The sequence below is a fragment of the Vipera berus genome (genome assembly GCF_964194415.1).
Source record: "Vipera berus genome assembly, chromosome: 2".
Classification (NCBI taxonomy): Eukaryota; Metazoa; Chordata; class Lepidosauria; order Squamata; family Viperidae; genus Vipera; species Vipera berus.
In genome coordinates, this window is record NC_138203.1 from 29908203 (window position 1) to 29920627 (window position 12425).

General features: G+C 35.7%; 1 protein-coding gene across 3 annotated transcripts in view; it reads left to right on the forward strand.

Annotated features, from left to right (window-relative positions):
* Nucleotides 1–98: 98 nt before the first annotated feature.
* Nucleotides 99–12425, forward strand: part of LOC308663144 (trafficking protein particle complex subunit 13) — a 30143-nt gene continuing 17816 nt past the window's right edge. Inside the window, exons 1-7 of one of the 3 annotated variants that reach the window (XM_081319347.1) lie at nt 99–423; nt 1330–2056; nt 5856–5924; nt 7585–7684; nt 9615–9699; nt 10931–11058; nt 11206–11278. In XM_081319347.1, the coding sequence (XP_081175473.1) occupies nt 1402–2056; nt 5856–5924; nt 7585–7684; nt 9615–9699; nt 10931–11058; nt 11206–11278 (1110 nt within the window). In that variant the 5' untranslated portion in view covers nt 99–423; nt 1330–1401. The remainder of the gene's footprint in view (nt 424–1329; nt 2057–5855; nt 5925–7584; nt 7685–9614; nt 9700–10930; nt 11059–11205; nt 11279–12425) is intronic. The other 2 variants (XM_081319346.1, XM_081319345.1) reach the window with 2 other exon arrangements.

The window sequence follows — 12425 nt, forward strand, 5'->3', positions numbered from 1 at the left end:
CTCAGTATGCTACGGAACGCAATATAAAAAGTCAAAGTTCAGCGGAACTACAGCTACCAGAATGCAATATTTTGACAGTCCGTGTTGTCCTCGGTAGCCATTTTATATATATGTAATATATATATATATATATATAAATATATATGTATATATATTACGGAAGGCGAACCGTGCAACATATCGCAAGAATCGTTGGGAATTGTAGTTTCGGAAGAAAGTACGGTAGTGACCTGTCTTCCGGGAAACGCTATTGACTGAAAACAACGGGCCAGAAGCGGGCGGGTTTTTTCTTTTTATAGGGCGGATGGGCAGTGATGCGGCGGCCCGCTTCTGATCCTGACTGAAGGAAGGAAGAGCCAAGTGGCGTGGTTGAGGCAATGGATGTGACCCAAGCCAAACAAGAACATCTTTTGGCCTTGAAAGGTACTAGTTTTTCGACTCCTTGTATTAAGCTATTCCCCTCACCTGGTGCTTATCGTGATTTTCATCTGGTTTAGGGAAAAAAAGCCTACGCTTGGTAGAAAAACGGTATCCTACAAAAGCGGGATCGGTTTTTCTCTTGTACGGCAAGGGCAGAAGTAACGCGCTTCCTCCCGCTTTTTACGATATCTTATTCGGTCAGGGTGGCAGGGATGATTTGGTAAAAAATGGGAGGTGTGTGAGGCGCAAATCATTGAACGCGTTTCATCCCCTCCCTTCAATTTGATCAGAGGGAAGAATCATGCTTCCTATGTGGCTGTGAGTTTTCTGCAAACGAGGCAAAGTTGGTTCTTGGTTCTTATTCTCATTTAGCCGTACAGGAAGTTGATAAGCAATTATACTATGGTTAGTTTATGAAAATAAAGCCAGCTATTTTGTATCTTCTTGGCTGGTTCTCCTAATAAATTGACTTTTAGGGATTATGGAAAAGAAACCCCAAATAAAGAACTTGGTAACTGTTCTGTAAAGCAAATGTAGATAATCCTCGATCTACAACCTTTCATTTAGCGATCTAGCGGCACTGAAAAAAGTGATTTATGACTGTTTCACACTTACAACCATTGCAGCATCCCCATGGTCATGTGATCAAAATTTGTTCGCACTGAAAACGAAAGATGCTATAATTCCAACTCACTTGTTTCATATCGGTATTGTAAAAACTTGTGGTCTCAGTGACAATAACAGAACTGTGAAGAAGCTGTTAATAAAACTGATGGTGTCGTATACCATTGGAGGCATTTTTCCAAAGGTATACATTTATGTTGTATTAGAATAATACAATATTGTCTAACAAAATCTTAGTGAATTTGATGGTAAAGTTGCTAGAGTATCTTATTACTTCTGCTCTAGGTCCTGTTCTGAGCTACACAACACAGAGAATAAGATTCTTTTGAGCAATATAGAAAACTTTTAAAATAAGACATGGATTCCCATTGTACAAGGATGGAAATGGTTCTGCACTACCGAGCTTGGGAAAAGGACCCTGCAGCATTGCAAAACATTGCAGAAGAAGCCTTGAAGAAATTTCCTAGGCGGCAGCTGCCATTCTTCATACCCTGGTTTCCAAACACTTTATGTAAACTGCCTCTTAAACCAAAAAATGCTCCTCCAGTTATTTCTGTTAGAGAAATAGAACAAGTGAAACAATACATTGCTACTTCAGAAACTATTTGCAACACTTCCTTATGTTATAACTGTACAGAAGGGCTTAAGGAATTTCAACCTAATATAAAAGCTGAACAGACTTTACACATTGAGCATGGAGAAACTGACTTGACCAATTTGGGAAAGCTACCAGGACATGACAGATACAAGTTAAGGAGAACTTGGAGTGTTTCTCTACCCAGCTCAAAACTTAAAGGCAGTATTCTTCCTTTATCTCTAGAATTGCAGAGAACTTTAAAAAAATTAAAGCTGCATGTATTCTATAGAGCATGGTGGATAATAGAACCATCCATTTGTAACAACCAGGTTTTGGAGGATATTTGGGTAAATCTTAATGGCATGATCAAACACAATGAACTTCCATCTTGTAATGCTACAATCCAGAGACATGAAAACCAGATTTTGATTTTTTGTGATATATTATACTGTGAACATGTTGCAAACAGCCTTAGAAAAAAATTAAACATTAAAGGAAAGATGAATCTGCTTGTTCACAAATATGGGATTATACATAGTTTCTAATTTTTAGCTAAAGCAAGGCAAAACTTGGAATCTGATAAACCAAAATGAGCATATTTTCTACTGTATATTTCCCAATCACACTCTTCCATTCACCAACAAAGGGCTAAATGGTTGGTAGCATTTACAGATGGTTAGTTGAGTATTAGGCCCAAAGCAATCTATTTCTTCTATTCTCTATGAAGCTAAAATCTAAATCCTAAATATTTGTGCAGGCAACAAGCAAGGTCTGTCTGTTTAAATATAATGCTAAATAAACTCTAAATGGAATTTATGGATTTAATACTTTCTTATAAATGATAACAGACAAAAACAAGAATGTCTATGTTAATTTTTTCTAGTTCTGTAGGACCAAAAATACCCATATTTTGTTGAGTAGTAGAAATCCTTATGATAGTCCCTCATATCATTTCTGAATTTACTGTTTAATTAAATGATTTTCTTAATATGATTCATTTTGTATTTGCAAATGAATTGATTTTTACAAGACGTATTGTACTATAAGTTTTCCAAAAAATGTACAGTTATTTCAGAAGGTGACATTAGGAAGAATTATTCTGCATGTGAATAATTACGTTTAGAATCTTTGTTACTAGATCATTAAAGTATTTGTGTATAAATATTAAATAATAAATACAAAGGCGATCTGTGTCAATATTTTTTTAAAATTTGAAGTTTTAAATTTAGAGTTTTAAAAATATTGTTCGCAATATACTTGACCCTGGTATTGGATTATTATTAGAGTACAGTACTATTAGGATAAGTAAGTACCTTAGGCAATACAGTTGGCAGTTGATTGAGGGAGGACAGAGTTATATGCTGTGATGTCTTCTTTGAGTTTCCTTGAATGTTCATTTTGAGTTCCAATTACTAATGGAGAAATTTGATATTTTTATACATTTTAAAAAGGAGTCTGCCTCAATTGATTGAACATTAGTATGTTTCCTCTTCCTTGGCTCAAGCATTTTATTGACCTTTTTTAACAAAATGTACAATTAGTCTGAATGAATACTTCACTGCAATTTAAAATACAAGCTAACATGGTATATAACACAGATTAATAAATGATTGTAATAGAATAATAAGGTGACATGTAAGTCAAAAGTTCACATGACTAATTCATGTAAGTCCTGCAGAAGTTATAAGAGTGCTTTGTGTCTCTAGCTGTTAAACAAAATTTTGCAACCTGATACATACTTTTGGAATCTCTGTATGCTAATAGGTACTGGATTTAAAATTTCTTTTGAGTAGTCTAGTAGTTAACTTTAATAAAGGCCTTTATCAAGGCCTATCTATAAAAAAAAATTCAGCATAAATCATGGACAGCTCAGTCTTACTTGAGTTGTTTAGTGGAACCTCTAGGGAGCTGAGATGTTAGTAGAACATTAAGATGAGCTCAAGAAAATGCCCATTGTTGGATTACATTTTCTTTACTGTCATTGGGAAATGATAATAGATACACAGATTAGAGTTTGTAGAAGAGAGGTTTGTTTGCAGTGCTCTTTTACAATTTTGATCTATAATTGTCAGATGATACTAATGAGAACAGCCCAGTCTGAGCCATGTTAAGCCCTATATGAGCAAATAAAATAACTAGCAAATTTGGATTTGATTCACTTGAACTTCTAATTTTAGATTTTCATTAGTGACATATCTAAAGATCAAATAAAGTGTTACTAAAAAGACTGGCAGTACTATTAATAAGAGCCACAATTATAAGAAACGACCTAGTTGTGTTCTATATAGTAAATTGCACGATAAGAACAGAATAGAATAGAATAGAATAGAATAGAATAGAATAGAATAGAATAGAATAGAATAGAATAATAACTTTATTGTCACTTTGAATGTACACTAATTGGCAGACATTAAAATGAAATTTCGTTGCATACAGCATCACCACCTCTGATACTACATAAATATGACAAAAATAAATATAGAATTGTGCATATACCCACATATATTATATGACACAGAGAAACAACAGTCTAGTTCGAGTTATGTATATATATGCATGGCGAGAAAAACAAATTTTGCGAGTTTACCAGATGGATGGCATAGGAACAAAGCTGTTACAGGATCTGGTAGTACTGCTAGAAATACTTTGAAACCTCCTCCCAGAGGGGAGCAACAGAAACAGACCGTAAAGTGGGCGTGTGAGGTCTCTAACAATGCTTTGAGCTCTAAGCGCATAGCACTTATAAGCAGCATCCTGAATACCAGGAAGCGAGCTTCCTATGATCTTCTCGGCTGTCCTTACCATTCTCTGTATGGACTTTCTATCTGAGGCACTGCTGCCACCAAACCAGACAGTGATGCAGTTTGTTGATTTTTGCAACAAATAATATGTCAGAAGAATATAATTTCCTCCCTATATCCAGTTTAATCTTCAAATTCCAGAAGCACTATTTTAGACCACAGAACAGGTATCACTGATATATGTAGTTTTCTTCCTAGAAACTTAACTGCAATGATTCACTTAACAACTGTGGCAAGAAAAGCCATAAAATGGGGCAAAATTTCTCACTTAGCAACATAAATTTTGGGTTCAGTTATGGTTGTAAAGTGAGGACTTACCTGTATGCTTGTACTGTATTCAGTTTCCTTCTTTCTTCAACTTGGTACCAATATTAGGCAGAAACTGAAACCTGTCAAAATGTTATTCTTTCTGTGTTTTTTGATTATAGAAATGTGTACTGCTGCTCCTTGGATGATCTCTGTTAAAAATACATCAGTGTTTTAAGGCGTTCTAATTTACAAAGGGTAGGATTTGTAGAAAAATAAAATCTTCCAAATCTCATTGTGATGACAAGATATTAAAAGAAAATGAATCGGATGTATATATTGATGCAACCATGAATCAGAACCAACTCATGATAACTCCTTGTGTTAGTCATCACCAACTTCAATGAAGAAAGCTAAGAAACATTAGACTTTCTTAGAGCTTCAATTACATCCTACTTTCCCCATTTACATAATTGTAATCTGGGAACCAAGAAGTAACAATAGCAATAGCACTTAGACTTATATACTGCTCCATAGTGTTTTACAGCCCGCTCTAAGCAGTTTACAGAATCGGCATATTGCCCCCCAACAATCTGGGTCCTCATTTTATCAACCTCGGAAGGATGGAAGGCTGAGTCAACCTTGAGCAGGTGAGACTCGAACTGCCGAACTGCTGGCAATCGGCCGTCAGCAGAATTAGCCTGCAATACTGCATTCTAACCACTGCGCCACCAGGGCTCTAATTGATAAAATGATATTAACAGTAAAGACAATTTTGTTGTCTTAATGTTTAAGAAATTATGCTGCCTTTTATATTTGTTAATATATTCATTTGTTATTGACTGGCTTTGAATATTATTCAGAAAAATAGAATCGTTACAGATAGATTTTTATATGAAAAAATGTAACAGTCAGAAAACAGCCACATATTTTTATATATGCTTTTTTCCATATATATTCTTGGATTTTGTTTTATACCTTTTCTATTTAGTTCATTGTAGAAATTACTTAGCAGGGAAATGGCCATCATTAATTAAACACAGTATCTATACATAATTTTCTAACTCTAGCCCTAGTCTATAAAATGCCAAGGGCAATGACTGATAAGTATTATATTTTTTTGAAGATTAAGATTCCTATAATATTTATAGTCTATATTAAATTGAATTTGCTTTTTACATTCACAGTAATGAGATTGACCAAGCCTACATTATTCACCAATATACCAGTGACTTGTGAAGAAAGAGATCTGCCAGGTAAATAAAGTTATGTTTAAAAATAGCTAAAATTGTTTTTAATTGTTTAATTGTTCTTACTTATACGCTAGGTACTTACATTCGGGAAAAGTGCTTTGGCTTTTATTTTAAAGCAGTAAGTTTTCTTAGGCTCTGCTGGAATATGTTGTCTTCTTGTCACCCCTGCTACCACAGATGAGTAGGGAGTGGGTGGGTGGACAGGGAATAATAGGCAAAGCAAGTAATATTCATTCCCCAGGGTAAATTATCCTACTGGTTTTTTTTAACAAAGAAGTACAAATATCTTTTCTAAAATAAATTTAACGTAAGTGTCAGTTTTGAGTTAGATTATATATAAATATCTGTAATAAATAAAATAAAGATAAACAAAAGGGTTTTGGGGGGAAAAAACAAGAAAGTCCAGTTGCCTTTTGAAAAGCACCTTTGGCACAACCATGACCTGGATAATTGAGACAGCTTTTCCATCTATCAGATATGAAATCACTCTGGTGTTGGCTCTTTTGGTTTAAACGTTGACTTATACAATTAATGCTATGTGTGAGGTGTGTGTGTGTGTAGCCTTGGTGGAGCAGTGGGCTAATGCCTCCTTAAGTAACACCAGCTGCCTGCAATTAGTGCAGGTTCGCATCCCACCAGGCTCAAGGTTGACTCAGTCTTCCATCCTTCCGAGGTAAGTAAAATGAGGACCCAGATTGTTGGGGGCAATTAAGCTGACTTTGTAATAATGCCACTTGGGGTGTGTGTGAAAGCCCTAATAAGCAGGCATATACATAGAATGAAGGCTACTGCTAAGCTTGTAAGCCGCCCTGAGTCTTCGGAGAAGGGCGGGATATAAATGGAATTTAAAAAAAAGAATATATGTGGAGTCCTTGGTACTTTCTGAGCTTAGCTGTTTGCTTGAAGTCATTTCATTAGCCAATTAGGTAACATCATGAGTGTTAGTGAGTATATAGGGTTTGCTCCCTCTTTATATGTAGTAACTTGCCCTGCCAATGTTGGGAGGGTTCTTCTTGGTAGTTTTTTGATTTTGGTATTTTCTGCTTTATTTTTTGCCTGGTGTTTGGATATTGGGTGTTAGCTGCTTGAAAATATGTGTTCTAATCTTTTAATTTCATTCTTAGTTTTTTTTATTGTCTTTTTTGAAAAGTGTGTAAATATGCTTTATTTCTATGTGTCTATTGGTGGTTCATTTGTCTGAATAACAAGCTTCCAGGAATTCCCTAGCATTTTTGGATCTAGAGTACCGACAGCTTCCTGCCTGAAACTGGCTAAGGTTGTTCATATGTTGTGAAATTAATATTTCATTGTGTCTTCTGCTAGTTGGTATTCATGAATGTGCTCTGCTAGTCTTCTGCTGTCTGTACTACATATGATGGTTTCTTTAATGTATGATAGTGTTATCCTTTTCATATAGCCTGTGTGTTTCATAGCTTTAATGCATACTCACACTAATGATGTTACCTAGTTGGGTAATGGAATGTCTGCAAGCCCCCCCCCCCAAAAAAAAAAACACAATCAAGCTCAGAAAGCACCAAGGACTCCACAGATCAATTCTGAGCTGCAGATATTCTGATATATAGATATAGATATACATAGATATATTCTTTAATTGATTTGCATTTTAAATAGGGGTGACTTGACATAATTCTGTATTCTTCAGGTGATCTATTTAATCAATTAATGAAAGATGATCCTTCTACTGTAAAAGGAGCAGAAACATTAATGCTTGGAGAAATGTTGACATTGCCTCAGAATTTTGGGTAAGAATTTGTACATAGATTTAGATTTATTGAGTTAATTATGCTGTCTGACTACATACTTAGTTGTATTTTTGAGAGGAGAAATCTCATAAACTAATTCAAATACTATTTTTCCAAGACTATAAAAAGACTATGTATGTTACTAACTTTTCAGCACAAGAATATCTGCTTTATTTCTGGTTAATATAAGAGCAATTTTTTTGTTTCCCCTCTGTCTTCCCTCCCTCTTTTTCCTTTTCTTGAGTTTATTATCTTTATTCAAAATAAATATACTCAATGGGAAGCAACAACAACAGTAATGAGCAAAAAAAGGAAAAAATGCATCAGAAACATCTAATTCTCTTCATACAAGTAGTCTTCAAGTTATGATGGCAGTTAAGACTGGAATTTCCATCACTAAATAATGCAGTCATAAAGTGCAACATCACATGACCGGATCACTTAGCAATGAGTCCTGGTTATTGTTGTAGGCCAAAGGTTGAACAGGTCAACAGTAGAGAAGAAGCACCTGTCCCAGGCAAGCAGACTGTCCAGGGCAGCAGTGCTGCAGGCAGGCACTATGAGGCATGGGCAGCTATAGGATGCTGCCAGGGAGCATGGAAAGCTGCAGGCAGGTGCTACAGAATGTGCGCAGGCAAAAAAGTGGTGGGAGCAGGAACAGCTTCCAACTTCTGGCTTCCCCGTTGACTGTGCTTGTGGGAAATCGGCAGGGAATGTCAGAAATCAGAATCACATAACCAGGGCTGACTGTGACATCATAATTGCAAGCTGGGCACCGAATACCCATATCATGATCACATGGCTGTGGGGATGCTGTGATGACTGAAACTTTGATGGCTGGTTGTAAGTCCCTCTCATTCAGCACTATTGCAACTTTGAAAGACACTAAATGAGTGGTTGTAACCCAAGGACTACCTGTAAATTTCTTTTCCCTCGCTGCCCACAACATAGCTGTGTGTACATATAATATTCTGTCTATAATGATAAGATGGAAAATGATCCTGGAACTCTCCTGCAATAATAAATTTAGGCTTTTAAGGTTTCTCTTTTTCTTTGTTACAACTGTTTTCTAGAATGAAATGAAATCCTTATATTCATTTTTAGTAGTGCAGTGAGACTCTTGAAATATTCAAACATTTTTATATTTGAAAGCATTGACCACTGTGGGAAACATCCTGCATCTTGTTTCCCACAGTGGTCCACCAGTTGCAGCTTGGAAGTTCAAAAACTATTTATAACTTATGGTATGATGGATATGATATAAATAGCTTTTTCCTTATATTGTTTTCTAGCAACTAGTATGCATGGGCAAGAGTGTGATTATTGGCTTTTATTTTCTATGCATGTTTAATTTTTTTTAACTTCTATGTTACATTCTTACACATTTTCCACATTGTCAGTTTTTATTAATTCTGCTTTTTCTTAATTTATTTTCTGCTGGTTTTGTCATACAACAAACTGCTATAGCTAAAATCTATATAAGACACAGGTTCATAATTAATTACAGGTTTAATCAATTTCATCAGTACTAACTGCATGAGCATAGCCATCGTCAGGTTGTTAGACGTTAAGTGTCAGAATCTCTAATCCAGGGGAGTCAAACTGCTGGCCCGTGGACCGGTTGCATCATATGGAGATTGCGCCCACCCCAGCTCCGGCAATGCAAAAAAAGTCACGATACGTAGCGACACGTCACATGACACGGCCAGCTTGACACCCGTGCACTAATCAATGACCTTATTTGAGAACTCTGTAGTGTTACAGAACAACATATCTGGAGGTCACTGACCTGGGAGATGTCTTACAGAAACTTTGGAAATCTTTCAAGGGTAGACTGTCTAATGCCTGAATGTAAAAATGAATCAGAGCTAGAGAAAGAAAAAAAATATTTTTTAACTTTATTATCTTTTCCCCCTTCCTGTTTGAACAGAAATATATTCTTAGGAGAAACATTTTCCAGCTACATTAGCGTTCATAATGACAGTCACCAAGTTGTAAAAGACATTTTGGTAAAGGTATGCTTCATTTTCTATAATCACTCTTAATACATTAAAATTCTTCTATTTGTAAGTTGTAAGATTATTTAGTCCACAAATGTGAGAAAATATAAAGGCATGTTTTCTTTTTTCTTTTAGTAGGAGGATTTTTAAAGAAAACCTGGAAAATACCTTTGTTCTGCACTTTTTTTTTCTTTCTTTAAAAATGTAATCCATTGGAAGTTCTACCTTGCAAACTTTTTGTGTAATAAAAAGTTGGCCTCAGTGATGCTTTTGTAGCAGATCTTCCCAGTACATTTTGCCCAAGAATTTACTTATGGGTAAACTGTTATGTAAAATGCTAACAGTTTAATAATCTTAATAATCAGTTATTGTTGGAATTCTTCTCAACTTCGAATGAAAATTTTTTACTTAGTGAATGTCTGGATTTTGAGTTTATATATTATTTAGATTTATGGACACTTTTCTTTCATGAATTCAAGGCAGCATACTTACCATTCTTTCCACTTATTTTTCAGGGGAGGAAAGGGGCTTCCCCAAGGTCACTTAGGAAATTTCTGTGGCTGAGTGCGAACTTAAGTCTGGTCTCCCTGGTGGTCTTCCAGCACCTTAATCCCTATATCACACCAGTTCCGGCTTAACTATGACCAACTTAAATGTATTAGCCAGAATTAATGTAAACTATATAGTAGATATATGTCAGTTTTACTACTAAAGCAAACCGGGCAAACTACAGTTCAGGGATTATTTGTGTCCCATGTCTCTCCTTGTTTTGCTAATTCCGAATGCTAAAAAATTAACAGCATAATTTCCTGACATTTTCAAAGGAGTACTAAATGCACGATAGCTGTGCTGTAAACTGTAAAATAGACATACTGCAATTAAAAACAAAGAAATGCCACCAAACTATCCCATAAATCCAGCCCTGCCAACAGGTGATGGGCCACCTGCCAGCTCTTGACCATCAAATGCCAGTTTGTTTTTAGGCCAGGAAAAGTCAGGTTACATAATATAAGCAATAGCAATTCATACTTATAAATATGACCTTAGTAGAATGCTGTTGAGTATGTCTTGTTCCATCTGTAAAATGTGAAGATGAGAATTTTCTAATAGAACAGTATTGACTTCTGTTATTCTCTGAGCCACTCTATAATTCTGATATGCCATTCATTTCTATGGGTGTCTTCCAAAATTTATTTACTCTTTTATTTAATGAGATTTTTTTTTTGCTCTTGTTCCAACTTCCAAGGCTGACCTACAGACAAGTTCACAGCGCTTAAACCTTTCCGCCTCTAGTGCTGCAGTGGCAGAACTGAAGCAGGACTGTTGCATTGATGATGTAATCCATCATGAAGTAAAGGAAATAGGGACACACATGTGAGACATTTATATTTTCTTATATTCGTAAGCACATACTCATCGTTTATACTTTGTAATAGATAGGCAGACAGACAGATACATAACGGATATACATTGTCCCTATCCCAAATAGTTAAAATCCACTGAACTATTTGTGTCTTTCAGTTTGGTATGTGCCGTAAACTATACCACACAGACTGGTGAAAAGATGTACTTCCGAAAGTTCTTCAAGTTCCAGGTATTGAAAATGCAAGCTAGGGCTTGACACTAACTGTCAATAGCATCTCTTTATTCCCCAAATATTGAATGTTTATAAGATAAATCTGGGAGGGGAGAATGTTTAGGTTGTATTTAATATTAGACTTGTTTGTGCTACAATATATCACTCCTAAAATAAACTACCTGGAAAAGGGTTTGATGCACATAAGGAGGGGGATCCAGAGGAGTATGCAGCGCTGGACCAAAGATCCATGATTGTGCTGGTGGGATGCTAAGTAGTTTTCATCACTGTGTTATTCACTCTGTAAAACTCATACATATGGGCTAGTTTTTCAAACTAAATATTACATTTTTAATCACTACTTAAAAATAGATGAAGATAGAACAAAATTAGATTACATTTAATAAAAACTAAAGCAAAATTGCATATGTTCTCTTCTCTCGTATTCTAGAGTCTACTCATTTAAGGCTGGAAGATGCAACCATCCATTGAGACTTAATAACACCAAGTTTAGGAAATCTCTAGATTGTGTAACTGACACTACAGAAATAGCATAATATTTTCTGAAGATGATTGAAAACTTCTATCCATACTGGTACTTTTTTCAGATAAGCCCAGTTTATGACATGAGAGTTTCATGGAAAGCTGGGCTTACTTGAAACAAATCGTATTGAACCCACATGGATAAAAATGCTTCATCTTTGTATAAATCTTCATAACATTTTGGAATTGTAATAGAACTGGGGACAGCTTGAGCTTTGTAAGAATGCTGAGGAAGGGAGCACTGGCAGAAAAAGGTCCCTGATGAAGCCCTTCTTAAGTGTAGGGACATGGAGGATTTTTTCCCGTCCTACCTCTTATTGAAAGAGCAGATATTAATGATAGAAGACGGCCTTGAAAATCCTGGATCCTGAGCCATAGAGGGCTTTAAAGGATAAAATCAGTACCTTGAATTGCACCAAAAGTCAATTGGTAACTAGTACAACACTAGAGATGTCACATGGGAAGATAATATAGAACCTGTAGTGCATTCTGGATTAACTGTAACTTCCAAATGGTTCTGAAGGATATCCCTTTCTGTAAGAACTAATAGTACCGTACTCATAAGATGATCAAGGCATGATTGACTGTGGGGAGGGCCTTCTGATCTAGGAAAAATTGCATT